Below are 17,500 nucleotides of genomic sequence, written 5' to 3'. Positions count from 1 at the left end.
TAGTAGATCGTGGTGATAACAACGACGCCTTTACCTGTACCCGAGATAGGATGTTCTCGACTGTCGGTGCTTTTTACGCCCGACCTCAAAACAAGCTCACACTCGCTCGAAATACGCGGTATATGAAAGCGACCGTCTATATTTATTTTATTTTATTTATTTATTTTTGCAAGATACTGCAGGTCCTCAAGGGCCCAAGCAGGAGGGCAAGTGCAGATACGGAATAGCCGATGCATGGTAACATGTAGGGGCGGTGTAACGTCCTGAATTCAGGGGGACCCCAGATCCCAACCGGCTCCCCTTTCCATCCTCCACCGTCCCCACCAATTCATGCCCGGGTCCCAAAAATTCGAGGCAGTCTGAATGACAGAAAGTGGCAAGTAGAGCTCATGGGCACACATGAGACTGAGAGTTGTTTTATACGTACTGGAACCCGTGAACATCTTTCAGGTCATGTCGTCGTGAGTTCTACCGCATCAATCGACAAGTCCTTGACTATATGCTGGCAATTTGACCGATTCGAGAAAATGGTTTATGGCATTCTATTCGCATGCGGCACCTGAGATAACACTTTGGCGCCTCACCTCCATGGGAATTTTGCGACCCCTTCACAAGTTCATTGGTGTCTACAGTAACCCCTGTAACCCCCCCCCCCTTTACCGCCGCCCCTGGAAACATGGTACAAGGTTAGCAAGTTATAGACGTCGCAATAACACTTCATTTCAAGACGCAAGATAGGAATTGAATATATCTTCAGAGACAAACCTGTTTGATGGTAGTTTGTCCCAATCCGCTATGGCCTTAGGTGAATATAAGAGTATTTTAGCCTATTTGTTCGAGCAAATCCAGGGGACAGTGCATTGATGTTAGTGTTAGGGTGCCTGAATACTAGCTCCCTCTGTGTAGGGTGGAGTCACCCTTTGTAGAAGCGAGTGTCGCAAAGCCGCCATGTTTTCACCCACGCTTACCATGTATGAATGCTGTGTACCGATATCACCCACTTTTTCAAACCACCTCTGCTATGTATTTACTCAACTCCAAAATGTAGTTTGTGCGTGGCCGTAAAGATGGCGGAAATTCGTAGTAGACTGCGCGGTTGTCTTCACCCTATAGTTAGTGTGTCCGCTTTGCCGGTTTGATCTAGATATGTATTTATGTTGGTCTATTCTTAATCTATCAATGTATAGAGCATGCATAGAACTGTGACGAACACTCTTTCGGCGATTTGCTAAGAGAGGAAATTGGGCTTGAAGTAGCATGTGTGACGATGAATTACGTCTGCCGTACCTGTCATGGATGAAACGAACAGCTAGTCTTTGATTTTTTTTTCTTTCTAATTTCATTATTCCTTTCTGAGTGTGACGATCCCATATTGTACAGGCATATTCTAGGTATACAAGGGTTTGAAATGCCGTCTGTTTTAGCTGAGAATTAGAACCGCCTGCTAGAGACTGTACGCGATTGCGAGGATGCTGAATACAAAATTTCATTCAGCGAAGCCTCGCCGTTTGAGCGGCACATACACAACCGCTTCTGTTCGAAGTCACGTATGCTTTTGGCAGGCACACTTTTCCCAGGGCAGCGTGAGAGCGTGAACGGTTGTTAAAACACGGTGAACAATTTTTATCTGGAACCTATTAGTTCCAAAGCTCCGCAAATCACAAAACGGAGAGTGACGTCGCGAAAAAGTGCCGTTGGCGATTATAGTCAATTTATTAAAATATCTTGTATGTCAATTTTAAGCGTAATAAAATAGCAGACTTATTGCGCTTATTGTCGCTTTAAGCACGCTGACCTCTATCTACGATCATATAAATGCCTTATTATTGGAGAGCTCAAAATGCCAATGTTGATAGCGAGTCTACACTGTACAGACAAGGTTTTTGTGTGTCGAACTAGAAAGTCATTAGCAGAACTGACAGTTGCGTCATTGGAGATATGCCGCTGGAAATAAAATCAATTTCGAATTTTATCAAAATATTTTGTACGGCGCTTCTAAGCACAGTAAGAAGCCATGTCTTCATTGTTTTCTCGGATCGAGACAGTCGCTTTGAGTTGACAGTTTTTTTTTTTTTTTTAGGTTCATCCGCCCATTAGCCGACTATGAAGACATGTGAAAAAAAAGTGCACTTGAATTGATTTTATTGCGTTACCGAAGGAACGACAAACACTTACTTGGCAGTTTTGGCGGTTCGTAGCGGGTGCACCTCAGCCATTTAAGCCCATCTCGCTCAGAGCTTGGAAGCTCTCGGCACGTCACTAGAGGTTCCGTGTCTTCTGTGGGGTTTGTCGTTGACACTTGACGGACCGGTCCAGACTTGACGGACGCGCGCTTTCCTAGCAGGCCTTCGATGGAGAAGTCCGTTGTCTTTGTTCCGCAGAAGCTTTCTTCTTTGCAAGTCGCGGCAGTGTTGGTTGAGTGAGTGTCGTTGCAAGTTGCGTTGCTTTCAAAAGACATGGTTGAGACAATCATATGCGTCTAAAGCCTGGATTCCATATTCTTTGAAGGTGTTGATCCTAGAAGAGAGATTGTGAGGTAAAAAGCAGGTGTAAAAAAAAAAAAAAAGTATAGAGCCACGAAAGGTCCTAAGTCGCGTTTGATAGCGACAACATAATGACCAAAAGAATATTTGAAGGCATTAACGTTAATTACACTCGTATGCGCCTTACCGTTAACGCCTGTAACGTTAAGCACGTCAATTAAGCGTGCATGATCATGCACAAAACGTCTGAAGCATCATCTTACCTTGGACTACTTGAAGCTCCCGCTGATCCACTTACGCATAATCCACTCGACTAATCCACTTGGGGAGTCGAAAAGCATTCTTTGAAGAAATGTCCTCGTCATCCAACGTAACTGTTCTTGACGTCACGCCGATGCTGTCATTCTATTGGCTGGACGAACCACGTTTTAATCTAACACAATGGTCACGTCTTTTTTTTTTTTCTTTTTTGTGCCTGCCAGAGAAGGTTTCTTTTGATGTACAACTTTTTTATGGATATATTGTTGAGGGGAACAAGTAATAATATGCGTGGAGAGGAGGATAGGTTCGTTTTAAAGATGTTATTGAAGGGCATTTGAGCGGAGGATGATCAGTTTTGACAAGCGATGCTAAGCGAAGTGGATATGATTTGATGGGTGGAAATTGCGTCGTGTCCTGGGAGGTCCGTTTGGGTTTGGTCAATGTTCTGTCACATAAGGAGGTTCATGAACAGCGTAACGATTGGTATAGAGATAAGTGCTCGCCGAGTGTTATCTCCTGAGGCCCAGTATGCGATAAGATTTTGGATATACGTGGGTGAAATATATAGGTCATTATTTTGTTATTCTTCTGCGGACACTGCGCCCTCTGGTGATTGTATCATTTCCTTCTTGGGCTGTTTCCTTTTTAATTTTTAATTTTTTTCTGGCGGAAAGCTTTTTAGTTTAAGAAGAATTGATGACGTCAAGGTTTTTGGTGGTTCTGGAATAATGTTGACGTATAACGAATACTTGCAAGCAGAGTTCAGGGTTTCTTGAGTACCGTACTCTAAATAATGTATCTAAAATACTTTTGTTGGTATCTTAGCATCTCGCTCAGTACGCTTCGTAAAAAGTATTTGTACTGTAATTAAAATACTTTTTTCAGTATTTACTACTTAGTACTCTGATTACTGTTTCATTTTTCTCGAATATTCAGATGGGCATTCTTTTTTCAAACGTTCAAACGTTTTTCAAAGGAAGAGAGGACCGTTGTCGGATGAGCACTTTGAAACGAACCTGGCTATGCGTGCAAATAAAGCATATGTCTAATTTGCAGGCATATTTTGACACTTCGGTGGCTGTTTATTTTTTGAGTATCTTATAGGTATCTTAAACACTTTTCGTAGTATTTACTACTCTACTCTAAATATACTTTCATTTCTAACTATCTCTACCGTATTTTAAATACATTTTGCGCTCAGTATTTAGTATCGTATTTTAAATACTTTTTTTTATATTCTACATGTCTGCTTGCAAGTACTTCCTATCTACATTTTCAGCATCTGAGAACGATATTTTTATTTTTTATATGTACGTACACTGCTAGCCCACAGGTAAGATAGGAAGTGATCCTGTGGGAGCTCGACGTTACAGATCTTCCCCTCGCATCTATAGAAAATTCCATATACGTCTTTCTTAAATATTGCGAGGGCTACTTTTTAAATGTATTCCTATACGCCAAATTTCACCAAGAAACTTACTCTATCAAAGTGAAACTTTATTCATCATGTTTCGCACCAGTTTCTTTGGCAAGAATGTGTACATTGATGAGTAACAGCTAATTGTAATCATTCCACTTGCCGTGCGTTCATCTGTAGTAGTTGTGACGTCACAATTGGGACGCCACAATTACAATCGAAAGGACATTGCAAGGCATATAACAACGTGTTGGAGAAGTCCCGCGCGGAAGGGGACCTTCCCTGTTTTGGGGATAGTTTGAGCACAGCATGGCGAACATCCGAACCGGTTATCATCAGAAAGGAGGCTGGAACCGAAGGACATTCATGTAACAATGTGTGTGAACATGGTCTAACGTTAATGTAACGTCTTCGTACCTCGCGCGACGCTTACTGGTAGCGTTTATTCTATAGGGTGGAATAAACATGATTTACTCGTTGAAAGACTGGTGACGTTTCATGATAGAGAGCATGCGGCGTATACTTAGTGTAATAAATATTGTCTAGAGAGAGAAAAAAAAAACTATTATTGCCGGGAGTGTATGGGGATTTAATGTACCGCATTTAATCATTGTAATTATTAGTACGTTAATTTTTTTCTAGGTTTCATAATTTACATTAGCAACGCAAATATGGCACCGCATGTTGCTTGGAGAATGGTAGGTTTTGTCTCACACAGAGCGAGTGAATTTGATTTAACATTTCATGAACATTTAACATCAGATTTAACATTTCGTACGCGCGCCTATATTTGCACCACTAAAAAGTAACAAATACAACAAACAGGAAACAGAATGGTTTGTAAACATAATTGTTATGTCGAATTACGTTGGTCGCATCAGTACAACGAATTCGGCTTACTGAGACGCGAGGAAGACGTCCCTAACAGGGACATCATTGTTTTGTTTAATTAAACGTCTAAAGTGGATACTTTGGCTCGAGCAAGGTTAGAGGAATGTTGGTCGGTCATTAATTATGCCGCGTTTGCACGGAAGGTGTTCGTGTCTCTTTACCAGTGGCGCCCTCTCACTGACGAGTGACGTCATCATGCTCAACAAACCAAACGAAGTCACTGCACATTGTGTCTAACAAAAACCTCGAAAAGCGGTGGCAGTCTGTGTATCAAGGCTTGTGGTATCTCGAGGAGTTTGATGCAGGCCGAATTTTCAGTCCGAAAATTCGGTTATTTTCTTTTTTATAAAAGAGAGAGAGAAAGAGACGGGACGTTTGTAGCACTTCTGGTTCGATTGAGCCTGTATGTAACACTCTGTTCTGTGTCGTCAGCGCACTGTTCAGCAGATTGCTCAGCAAACTGCTCGGCGAGCGACACTGGCACACTGTTTTCAGCACTCGTTTAAACCGTATTGAAGGGTCCAGTTCAGTAAAGGTTCCATGGAGATTACGTTTGGAATGATTCTCGTAACAGAAAGCATCGACAGGTCAGTCAGTCAGTGCCACCACGATTATAACACTCAGCACTGTCTTCTTCTTCTTCTTTTTTTTTCAACTTGGAAGCTAGGATCTGCTTCTATGTCCACAAGTAAGGCTTCAAAAGTTTCCATGTCCGTGAAGTCAGCCCACGCACTTGTTCTGCAATCGAAATGCTCAGCACCTCAGCTTTGTCTTTCACCAGGCTCTTCAGCTGTGGCTATGTGAGGCAAAAATCTGCCCGGAAGCGGAACAAGTAGGCTTAGAAATTTGTGTGCAAATATCATCATCATCGCGGTGCCTGTTCGTATATAATCTAGAATAAATTGCAAAAACGAAGAGGGGCACCGTTGATGTCCGTTACATTTGTGTAGGCTTAGTCGGAACGCACCCACCAGTGGACGATGGGAGACACACTGATGACGATGCCGGTGGTGGAGAATGTATACGCCCTATGGGCGCACTTTCGGTCTCCGTTTGGCAGCACGTGGTCGTCAGTGATAGGTGTGTAGCCACGCATGGTGCTGTGAGCGTCATCTCTTGGAAGACTGACGAGAAAGGTAGCGCATGACTTCTTCGTAACTCGGTGGAAGGTCCTGCAAAAGTGGGTTATGCCGTGAGCGCAGCTAGAGTGACTAAATAAGGTTCGCTGCAGAGTATCGACACTGAGGTCCAAGGGTGAGCAGGAGCGCCATCTTGTTTCCACTCCACACCGGTACCATCCCCAGTTGATGATCAAAGACGGCTAACATAATGCTCGCTGTGGGATAGAGAAGCCTGTATGATTGTTGTGCGATAATCCATGTATTGTCCGCCAGAGCGCCATGAAGATGTCGCGGTGAGCTCAGGGCCGTCAACTGCTGCTTGTAAACGAAAGGAACATTTCACCCGCGCACGATAGATGGCATCGTGCGCAGTGCGCATGCGCGTGGCTAACGTGGCGCGGAGACAAGATGGCGCATGCTCGCTCTTGGAACTCAGTGTCGATACTCTCAACCGTAGCTTATTTAGTGACTCTAAGCGCAGCGAATCAAGATGTTGATGTTGGCGGGAAAAACAAAATAATAGGGAGAGCATCGAACCAAGACTCAAGGCTTGCTATATAGTCCTGATCTAGTTTTTCCTCAGCTTTGTATCTTTTGTTAAATGCTACTGCTAGTCTACATTTGCCTCGGCTTGATGTCGATATCGTAATTAAGGTGCTAAGCGCTTCTTTTATGACCGCATCCTAGAGGTTCCATCACGGTGGTAAGAATGCGGAAGAAAGAGGCGGAAGTGGAAGTGTGAAGAAAAGTACGCTGTCCTCGTTTGGGCGTTATACTATGTCCGAACTGATGTCACGTGATTCGCAGAAGTCATTGCTTTCTATCTCACCGCCATCACCTTATATCGGAAATGATAAGTGGGAGGCAGAACTGGCTAGGATGAAGGGGGGTATTCCTCAACCGTTTGATCGACAGCTCTCTTCTTTAATGTCTCACATGTAACAGGGAACCGCCTTCTTTTTTTTTTTTTTTCGGTCCTTCGTGATTGTTATCGACTTTGGATTGGCTTTGGGTTTGTCGTCCGCTTCATATACTTACTTCTTTGGAAGGCAGAACAGGAGAAGGCGGTCGCACTGCTCTCGGTATTACGACTAGGTCCCACTCCGGACCTAGGGAAAAAAAAACGTTTCTTCGTTATGTACAACACATGAGCCATAAGAAATTCTCAATTGTTCTTGTTGTCTTGTTCTAGTTGACCGGACTCTCTCGCTGTCTCGAATTTGTCTAGACCGCGATACGGAAACATGTTAAAATCGCTAAAACCAGTGCTAAAAACACTAAGAACGAAACAGGACGCTTCAGATGGACGCAGTGCGTCCGTCCTGTTTCGTTCTTAGTGTTTTTAGCACTGGTTTTAGCGATTTTATCATGTATGACCAACATGCCCAAATTGGTACTTTATTCAACGGATACATGTGCTCGCTGTCTCGTTTTGAATCCCCAAATCCCCCCCAAAAAAGAGGTACGAGCTCCGACCCGACATAAACAAGCTTGCTTTATGTGTACGGCTTCCTGCATTGCTCATGATTCCTTGATTGTTCCTGCATTGTTCCACTGTTCCGGGAAGTTGTGTCAAAAATCTTCCGTGTTCACATGCTCATCGAATATTACGCTGCTATATGGCCCGATAGAAGCATTATACATTTTTTATTCTTCTATTGTATGCCATAGTAATTCAGGGTGTCTGCGCTGACTAGACCTAGACAGAAGTTTATAAAACAGGGGAAATTGCTTTGGCTTCTTCTTCTTTTTTAATTACAATAAATGGCAATACATGGCAGATCAGGTGCGTCACCTCATGACCGCTCTAGCAACATCCTGCGGCGTTGTCCTAATTAATTTTGACTAATAAACTTTTAGTTATGAAAGACCGAAGTTTGGAACAAGGGTAACATCAGTTGCATTAAATGACTCCCGAGAAAACGGCACACTTCTAGGTCTCTGTAGTCGCTTAGCCAAAAACGTGTTTTTTCCCTCACGTTTAGGGGCAAGGAAAGAACACATTTATGATTTATGGTGGAGCGCGAAAAATGATGTCCAAAGTCCTGGGCCGACTTCATTGGTGCCTGCTTTGAGGAGCCCCCCCCCCCCTCGTGATCTGGAGTGTGTGTGAGTGAAAGGCCTTACTGTCGGAATCCTGTATGGACCCACTGAAGCCCGTGATTGCTGAAGAAGTTGGACATGGAGGACTGCGTGGTGCTGCACATTCGGACTGCACATAGTGCTTCCTGAAATATACAAGGTGCAGAAGCCAAAGACGCTTTTTTTTTTTTCGATTCTCTTTATCTATTTTGCGTCAGTCTCTTAAAATGTGCTTGAGACTCGTTAATGCATGTTTATTGTATATTTATCTGTATGATTGTATATTTGTACGCATTTAACTTTACTTCACAGCGGGTAAGTAATGCGTGTGGCCCAGTGTCCTCTGCTTACCCGATGTAGAGAAGAACAACGATTAACAGAAGCAGCGTGAAGCTGAGGATGAAGATGATGAGGCTCTTGTCCGACTTTTCTGCAACGTAATAATTTGGCGTTACATTAACTCGCAACAAACCTTTATACCATCATCGACATCTGAACTTGTGTCTGTGTGTGTCTGTGTGCATCTCCTACAAGTTGCATCACTCTTTTTAGATTACGTCTGTCCTGCCATGCGCGTTTGGTCAATATATGTAGTGCTTCCGAAATAAACAAAGCACGATCGATGGCTTCTTTCTTCGCTACGTGATCGTGTAAGTCCGCAATGTCGTCTGCTTCAGTCCATCACTGCAGACGATTCAGTTCAGCGAGCCTGTGGCTACGAGTGGCTGTCCATGTGGCTGGTGCTGGCTTGTCCCCACGGCTGTGCTTTCACCGGATAGCTACGGAGACTAGTCACAATCAGCCGCATGAGCAGCCACTGGTAGCCACAGAAAGCCTGTGTTTGAAGCACGACCTACTAGATTATAATGACCATGTCACAATCAGCAACCCCTGTTAGGAGCCCGTCCGCACGATCCGCCAGGGGCGCTACTCATCGGCATGCCACGATTGGACGATGGAAATTTGAATTCTGAACGCGCAGAAGCGTATGTATACGACTACCGTAGCAGACGACAGCGATAGCTCCTATGACAACGCGTAGAATGATGATGATAATAAACCTCAGAATGAAACATCTGTGGAACGTCCGCTGCTTGTAGAGAAATACTAAGGTAAGCTGAAGTACAAAGTACTGTAGAAGTTGAGGAAGCAATAACTGGGACGATGAGAAGCGCCACCGCTATCTTCCAAAAATGCGGCGCTGGGAAGGGGTGCCCACGACATGGTCGTTATAATCTAGTAGGTCGTGATTTGAAGCACGACCTAGTAGAGTATAACTTCCATGTCACAGGCACCCCTTCCCCAGCGCCGCATTTGGAAGCTAGCGGTAGCGCTACTCATCGGCCCGGTTATTGCTTCCTCAACTTCTACAGTATTTTGTACTTCAGCTTACCTTAGTTTACCTCTTTTACAAGCGGTGGATGTTCCACGGAAGATGTTTCATTCTAACGTTGATTATCATCATCATTCTACGCGTTTTCATAGGAGCTGTTGCTGTCGTCTGCTAGTCGTACGTCCGCTTCTGCGCGCTCAAAATTCAAATTGTCCAATCATGATTTAGATCTCTCGGGCCGATGAGTAGCGCCCCTAGCGGATCGTGCGGACGGGCTCCTCATATGGTTTGCCGGTTACAACATGGTCGTCATAATCTAGTAGGTCGTGCAGTGCGAAGTTCTCTGCTACAACTGGCTCAAGCAGACGACATCGCAGCTCCACGTGTCGGCGAATGAGCGACAGGAGACACCAAGGAGGTTCTCTGTAGCTAGGTTTGTAGTCAGAAAGCCTTTAGTGTTGAGGTTCATACAGTACTCTGGAGAATAAAGCTGTATCATTCATTCATTCATAGGTGGCGTTGGCAGTGATAGGCAGACCCTTGATGACTACGTCATGTCCATTAGCTGTCAATATGTAGACGGCGTTGGTTTGGTTCGTCTGTTTAAGTATCCATCCATCCATGCTACTCTTCGTGTCAATAGCAAGACTCTCGTCCACTAACACGAGCAAAAAAGAGCAGAGGACACGCCGCTTGTTTTTTTTATAGCGTACCTGGTCTGCAGACGTACTTCCAGTAAATGAGCTCCCTCTGGTAACCGCTTTCGCAATCGCAGACATTACTGACGCATTGCGAATGCTCGTCCATCTCTTTGCACTGACTGTGTGAGTAACACTGCATTGGGAAGAACCCTGCAAGGAGAGTTAAGTAAGGTGAAGGAAGGGGTTCCCGGGGATAGGTTCGAGGAGGGTGGTTCTCCCTTACCAGTGACGCAGACCGGGAGTCCGTGTAGGAACTCTATCCGGAACCCCCTCTTGCACTGGCACTGCCAGTGGACACAGTCGGAGTGAGCGTCTCCCAGCTCGCACGCGGTACGGGTTAGGCATGTCTCTCCTAAACGTCGCTCTGTGTTAGAAAATAAAAGAGAAAGAAAACAGCATTTAGGAATCAGATTTGCATGTACAAAAAATTTCAAAGAGAACAACAACAACGTTATTAATTACTGAGACAATTGATGTTCTGAGGCTGGAACACATAGAAAAGACAAATGTACAAAGTCTCAAGTGCCTAAGAAATTAATTATCCATGTAAGCATGAGGAAGCATGTAAGTAAGAAATTAATGAATTAATTTCTTAGGCGCTTGAGGCTTTGTATGTATTTGTCCTTTCTATGTGTTCCAGCCTGAGAACATTAATTGTGTCATGTTCAACTGATGCCGCTTGCGTCGATTCCGTCGTATGAATGTGTGTATGAGTGAGAAAAAATGGGGGATGGGGGAGAGAGAGAGCGGTTGGTTTGTCCCTTCAGATGATGCACCCTTGGAAGTCGTCCGGAAGGTGTGTTAGGGACCGGTAATCCAGAGCATGTGGGTTCGAGTCCCACAGCTGGCTAACCTTTTCAGTGACTTCTATATATCATTATTAATTACTGACAGGGTTCCGTAAAATGTTGTGCACTGAGAAGATTGATATGAAGCACTATGTTACTTCATTTCACTTCGTTTCGTGTGCCCTCAATCGCAGAATGCATTACAGAGGACAGTAGGGAAAAGAATACAAAAAGCAAAAAAAGAAAGTACAAAAGAACACGAACTGTAGAAAAAAAAAGGGGGAAAGTGCATGAAATGCGAGACATGTTAATATTACGATAAAAATAGCTGAGGCACTGATGTGCGAAACAACTCCAGGTTAGTTGCTGCCACAGGGTCACGTGGAAGGTGGCTGCAGTCCATGGATGTGCGTGGAATGAAATAGTAAAGAAAAGAACGGGTGCTGCCTGTGGTGATATGGCCTTTACGACAGTGTACAACATGAGGCTACTCTGTGTTTCCTTGCAGCAGTTAAGGGAGAGATAAACTCGGCAAATTGTGTGTCCTGCTCCATATTGTGACACGTTGTTGAAGCACTGTATACTCGTGAAGTTACCGATGACAAACAGCTGGCCAGGTTTATGCGGAACTCGATGTTATATTCCATGTCATTCTTGTGTATGTTTCTCTTTATTTTGAATGCTACGCCTACACTGTCGTCATTCTTTCGGTTTGGGTCACTATTTTGCCAGTCCATTTCACTTAATGCTTGTAAGCGTCAGGTGAAACACGCTTTTGCAGTGTTGGCGTTCGAAAAGCAAGTCTGCTTCACCTAACGCTCCTAAGCGTTAGGTGAAGTACGCTTTACAGGGTTGACGCTCAAATAGCAGGTTGGTTTCAGCCAGGAGTGGGCAGTAATAGTAATACTTTGTATTATAATACTATTCCTGTAATACTTTTGAGTATTTGTATTATGTATCATAATACTCATCCTCGGAAAGTATTTGTATATGTATTATAATACACAAAAATTGAAGTATTCCATGTATTATGATACTCTGAAAGGTGTAAAACGTTTTGAGAAGTCGTAAGTCCGACGTACAAGTGTCACATGCTGCACTGTATCAGTAATTTTGCTGTGTCCCACATATTTTTGGGACAACAACGGCCCCCTATTATTCCCCTACTCCAAATTCTCCGGAAGAGGGTGACCTCAGGACCAGAGGTTAATGGGCGCTCTCCCGCATTCCTTCTAGTTTATCGTCTCTACGGATGAGTAATCATATTTACAAGGCATTTGTCGTCTCAAACAGAGCGTCCAGTAAAGTCACCCTTGTAGGCAGTTGCATCTCGGACTGTCACACAATTTTCAACGGCCCATTTTTTTACAGTCCAGACTGAACGAAATCAAGATCGACACAGTGCGAGTAGGAAGTCAACTGTGCTCGAAATAGGTCAGCACTATCTCATCAGATCAGAGAGTTACTTTCATTTACCTGCCTTCTTCTAAGACCGAATAGTCATGCACTACAAGACTGTCCCTCTGAGAACATGTTCAAATGTAATTGGAGTATGACAGTCTTAATTAGTTACTGCACAAATTGTGCATATTTCCGCTTTTTTCGTTCTTGAGAACCCCCAGTTTTGTATCAGTGCATGACCAGTATTATTCGTGTAACACATATAAGTATTATGTATTAGTACTATAATACTGATTTCTGGGAAGCATTATGTATGTGTATTATAATACAAAATATGAGTAGCACTGCCCACAAACGCTTCAAACGCTTGGTTTCAACAAACTGGGTTCTTGGTTCTCCAAAACGTCAGGTGAAGCGCGCTTTACAGGGATGACGCACCAAGAGCAAGTCGGCTTCCTCTAACGCTTGGAATCGTTAGGTAGAGCACGCTTTACAGGATTTACACAGCTAACTTCCTGAACGCCGGACGTCAACCAACCAGCCAATGCAGAAAGCGAGCATGTTGCACAGGTACCTGATTGTTTGATTACCCCCAGAAATAGACGACGCAGACGTTATAAAGAAATCATGAAATAGAGAACGCGAATGATCTAAGTGGACGCGGGGAACCCTGTTACGATACCCAACAGGTTATTTACATTAGTGTTTGCTGGTTTACGATGGTTGAACTCGGCGTAAAGACTTGTCGTCTGCTTTCGTTACAAGGAGAATTCTTCTCCATCTCTTCTATTACTTCTTTTTTTTAAATTTCGCTGCTAATAATGGCATTATTCTGATACGGCTTCCCAAATGCCAGGCGGAACTTCGGTGTATGCAGTGAATAAACCAACTTATAATGAAAATAATAATAACTAAGCGTTTGCTACCTCCCACATGTAGATAGGCAATTGGCGCCTGGTTTGTCGCTGTCGTCTGCAAAAAGAAAGCAAATTTCCGTCCTGCAATGTACGAACGGATACAATGTTTACCGCTATATGGCCCTGTGCTTTTTGTCTTCAATGATCAATACGAGCAACAAAGAATAACGTTTGGCCGCTGCTGTCACGAAAAGATGTCCGATAACTATTTTTCACCGGCTCTCGATACGCCATATAGCTCCGCGGAAGTCCCTGCCCCTATTATAACCGTTGCGACGGTGATTGCGATCGTGTACTCTGCTTCCCTACGCAAACTTTACATCTAACCTTTCGCTAGTAACCCACTTCCCGTTGGAATATCAATTTACCCGCAGAGTGAATGAAAACGGGGCACCGAGTAAAAAAATCGAATTTTATGTTCTATATATAAAGCATGCACTTTGTTCTCTGTTAGCATACATTGGGTGACATTAGCCTCGACTAAACAGAGAAGCACTTTGTCGTCAGAGTAATATGTGAACCTATCAACCGATTGCAGGTTGGCAAACACCAGTACATTTGTATAACGATTGTACAGTTTGCATAGCTTATATCAGCAAACTATGGAGAAAAATTACCCGGACGCGTCGTTGAGCGCGCAGGAGTAGTCAGCCGAATGTAGGGTTGCGCTAACCTCTCCATATTATTCTTATTTCCCCAACCAGACAACCAGACACGTCGTGTTCTGCTATTGATGCTTCATACCTCCTAGTTCTCTTCCTATTTCTTCTTCAGTTTTAGCGCTTTCAGTTTCGGTTTCCGTTTCAGTTTTAGTGGTGAAAACTGCGTCGAGATGTTGATTAACGTAATAATGCAGCGAACCTCATAGAAATTTATATCAGTGCGAAAAGATAGGAGGAAATACATTAGCTCTCCCCTCACTCTTCACGACCACGCGGCCTAATGCAAGGCCGCGCCACCTAGAAGTCATTGCATGTGCATCAAACAAACGAAGCAGACGACAGTGACCTTCGGTTCGAATGGGCTGATCAAATGCATGGGATGCGTTTTACGTTCTTTGCCTCTTTCGCTTGTTTATTTATAGCAACTTTATTTTCGCAAAGATAGTGCGCGTGACTTCTGAGGATGACCACTGCAATTAAATGTGCGGTCATAAACTAGCTTACAAGACACCTGTATGAAGAACGTGATAGCTTACCTGGTTCCTTGTTGTAAGCCTGGTGGTCTGAAAAATAACGAGTGTACAATGATTAGAGAAGATTACACAGGCGTTCACACAAGCCCTTATCGTGGGTGTCAGGTGTCAGTTGTAACACACCGAAATAACCTCCGTGGGAAGTAATCTTGGAAATCGAATAACACGAAATTTGACACCTAAGTGCAAGAATCATGCATTGTACTAAAGCGCGCAATAATGCATTAACATTGCAGAGAAGCAAAACAAAATGTCGCGTTATGAGCATTTTTAAACACAGACCCCTGGTTCCGGTCCCAAAATAGAAAAGGTTTAGCTTCCCCGGCGTCACGTTTGTCCCTAATCACATTTTGAATACGCTGCACCTTTAAATGGGAAAGCGCTACCTGACTCGGTAGTAATCACGCACAGTCTTTTAATTCAACGCATCCAACGTAAACGTGAGCGCCTTTAAATAATTGAGAACGCTGCCGGGGGGGGGGGGGGAGAGAAACTTTCAGTCGCCTTGCTTTGCCCCTTTTCGAAGCTGCGCGAAAATACAAACAGACGAGGAGCCGTTTGACATTTTCTCTCCTCCTCCTCACGCGCCCGCTCTTCCCGGATGTAGGCCACTGTGTGACGGGAACGTCACTTCCGCTTCGTCTGCCGCTTCTATGGTTGGTACCCCGGGGTCGTAGTCCTTGTGGGTTTTTGTGCGTAACGTGGTTTTAATTCGGTGCCTTCCGCGACAATGGAGCATTATGGAAAATGAGAGACGCCTCGGATAGCTGGCTTCACTGCGATGAAGGCATAATTTGCAGGGAAAGAGCCTTCACGAGCTACGCATTATGCTTTGAGGAAAGCGAGTCTTGCGTGAGATCGAGACTCGCGTGTACCTGTTATACTTTTTCTTGAAGCATGAGCGACTAGGCTAAATTGCTTGCAGCTCATTTTTATCGCGACCGTTTTGTGTTTTGTTTGCGTTCGAAGGATGAAAAAATAATCACGTGAATTACAGATGACTCGCAACTGCAGTCAGGAACTTTCTTGTTCTGACAAACTTTAATGGTCTCGTTTGAGTGGAAATTGGAGTGTTCCACGTTTAAGGAAGCTTTGTTGTCGGTTTTTGCACGGAACTAAAAGCGTTGTGGAAAGAGGTTCAAAATAAAGTAAGAGAGAGAGAGAGATCTTTATACCTCGAAGGCATTAAGGATATAATTAAGGAACAAGAAATTAAGGTGCTGAAATCAATTTAACATATATTGCTCCTAAGTGCAGCATGATATCTAACGTAGTATTTACTTGTTCCAGTTTTACGAATTAACAAATTCATTAACGCTATTCCAATCGACGCATACCTTTGTGTTTAAGGAGAGAGACAGTATTTACACTGATAGAATGATAAATTTCCTTACCAAGACTCAATTTCAAGAACACCTACTCCGTGAAAACATAACGAGGTTCGCCATGGTTATAATATATTGATCAGTTCATCCCTAATATCTCTTCTTGGAAAATACATATTCATTCTGGTCACTCAACGCTAAACCACAATATTTTTTTCAGCCATTTGCTAGCTACATTTTTGTACAATTTATCGCGTTGCTAACGATAGAAACTCATATTGAAGTTATGTTTACATAATTTATGTTTCGTAAGAGAAAGCCACACTGCCCCTTCTGATTCACTACATTTCTCCACGAACCATATGTAGCGATTTTTCGGGCATTTATATACGCCCCCCACAACGAGTAACCTGAATATTTAACGACGTCTTTGCAAGTTTGCTTCAGAAGACGTGCATGAATATCTAGCCATAACTCTTCTACGAAAAGCATTTCGCAGCTAATTTCCAAAAACGCACCTAAAACTGTACTTAAAGTAGCAGCCCCCGTCGTAACGTGCTCAAGCGACATCGTTTATTCCTCTGACCGAGTTTATTTTACAGGAGAACCACTTGGCGAAAATGGCATGGCGGTCCCCTTAATAAAAAGAAATAAAAAAAAGCTCACCCTCTCCGCAAGCATCGGAGCTAATGGAACACTGTAGGCTTAAAACAGGACGCTCTCGCTCGATTGAAACGGCGACTAGATAAGGGAGTAAATATTTACTTACTGAATGCAGTCTGGGCGTACTCCAGAAGTGAAATCAGGAGCAACACTAAACCGTACAAAGTCACCATTCCAGATTCAGGTGGGACTTTGTCATCCCTTGCGATGCCGATGCCACTTTTTTGGGTCGAAAGAGGGCGAGGAGGAGGCGGTGGAGTGAGCGAGAGAGACAGCTCTCCGCTGCTATTCATCCACGAGCGCTCGTTTGCATTTTGTAGCTAGCAGACGACAGGGTTATGCGACGACCGTCTGCTTACTTTAAACGGAAACTAAACCACGAAACGCTGAAACGGCGGGACTATGAGGTGGAAGAACAGCAGCGGCGGGTAATCCATCTGCCTTTTCTGAATGGAGGAGCTGCTTCTGCTGTCGTGTGGGGTCGCTCTCTCTCGTCTCTCGCACACGACACAGGGTTGCTAGGCTGCGAATGGAAGCGGTTGGCAACAAGGGATTTGCGGGAAAATAATCCATGACCTATATTGATACGCTGTAAAGATCATGACTGTTCGCTAGAATCAACAATGCAGGTGCGCGATGTTCCAGGTATCGCAGGTAGTGATCAATGGGTCTATTTCGACTTCGGTAGAAACATTAGAGGATTCTGCGAAGAGAATTGATTCTTATTAAGCGTCTCCCTGACACGTTTCTGGGAAGTTGGGATGAGGAATTGATGTGTTCTTCGTAACCAAGGGGAGTTTAATGCGAACTTGTACGATAACGACTGTTCGACAGTTACGAACGTGCCTTTTAGTTTAGTGCTTTTCCCTGCGTAATGTAATATATTTTGGGATGATTATTAATACAACTGTTGTGCGACGAA

General features: G+C 43.8%; 1 protein-coding gene across 1 annotated transcript; it reads right to left on the bottom strand.

Moving 5' to 3' along the window:
* Positions 1-4,763: 4,763 nt before the first annotated feature.
* LOC135396920 (uncharacterized) lies at positions 4,764-17,057 on the bottom strand. Its single transcript, XM_064628158.1, has 8 exons — positions 16,685-17,057; positions 14,594-14,620; positions 10,513-10,653; positions 10,302-10,439; positions 8,607-8,685; positions 8,301-8,401; positions 7,212-7,282; positions 4,764-6,224 (listed from the first exon to the last, which is right to left on the bottom strand). The coding sequence occupies exons 1-8, from the start codon at positions 16,869-16,871 to the stop codon at positions 6,162-6,164; spliced, it is 807 nt and encodes a 268-aa protein (XP_064484228.1). The 5' UTR covers positions 16,872-17,057; the 3' UTR covers positions 4,764-6,161.
* Between the last annotated feature and the right edge of the window lie 443 nt (positions 17,058-17,500).

Source organism: Ornithodoros turicata, chromosome 6, assembly GCF_037126465.1.
Source record: "Ornithodoros turicata isolate Travis chromosome 6, ASM3712646v1, whole genome shotgun sequence".
Classification (NCBI taxonomy): Eukaryota; Metazoa; Arthropoda; class Arachnida; order Ixodida; family Argasidae; genus Ornithodoros; species Ornithodoros turicata.
Note: the sequence above shows the minus strand (reverse complement) of the source record. Positions and strands in the feature narration are given on the sequence as shown.

Bases quoted from the DNA above. Each gene is read 5' to 3' on its own strand.
- LOC135396920 (XM_064628158.1), bottom strand. From the start codon at position 16,871: ATGAATAGCAGCGGAGAGCTGTCTCTCTCGCTCACTCCACCGCCTCCT. The intron at 14,621-16,684 runs GTAAGTAAATAT...GTTATTTTTCAG, and splicing joins GTACGCCCAGACTGCATTCA to ACCACCAGGCTTACAACAAG. The intron at 10,440-10,512 runs GTAAGGGAGAAC...CTCTCCTTGCAG, and splicing joins ACTCCCGGTCTGCGTCACTG to GGTTCTTCCCAATGCAGTGT.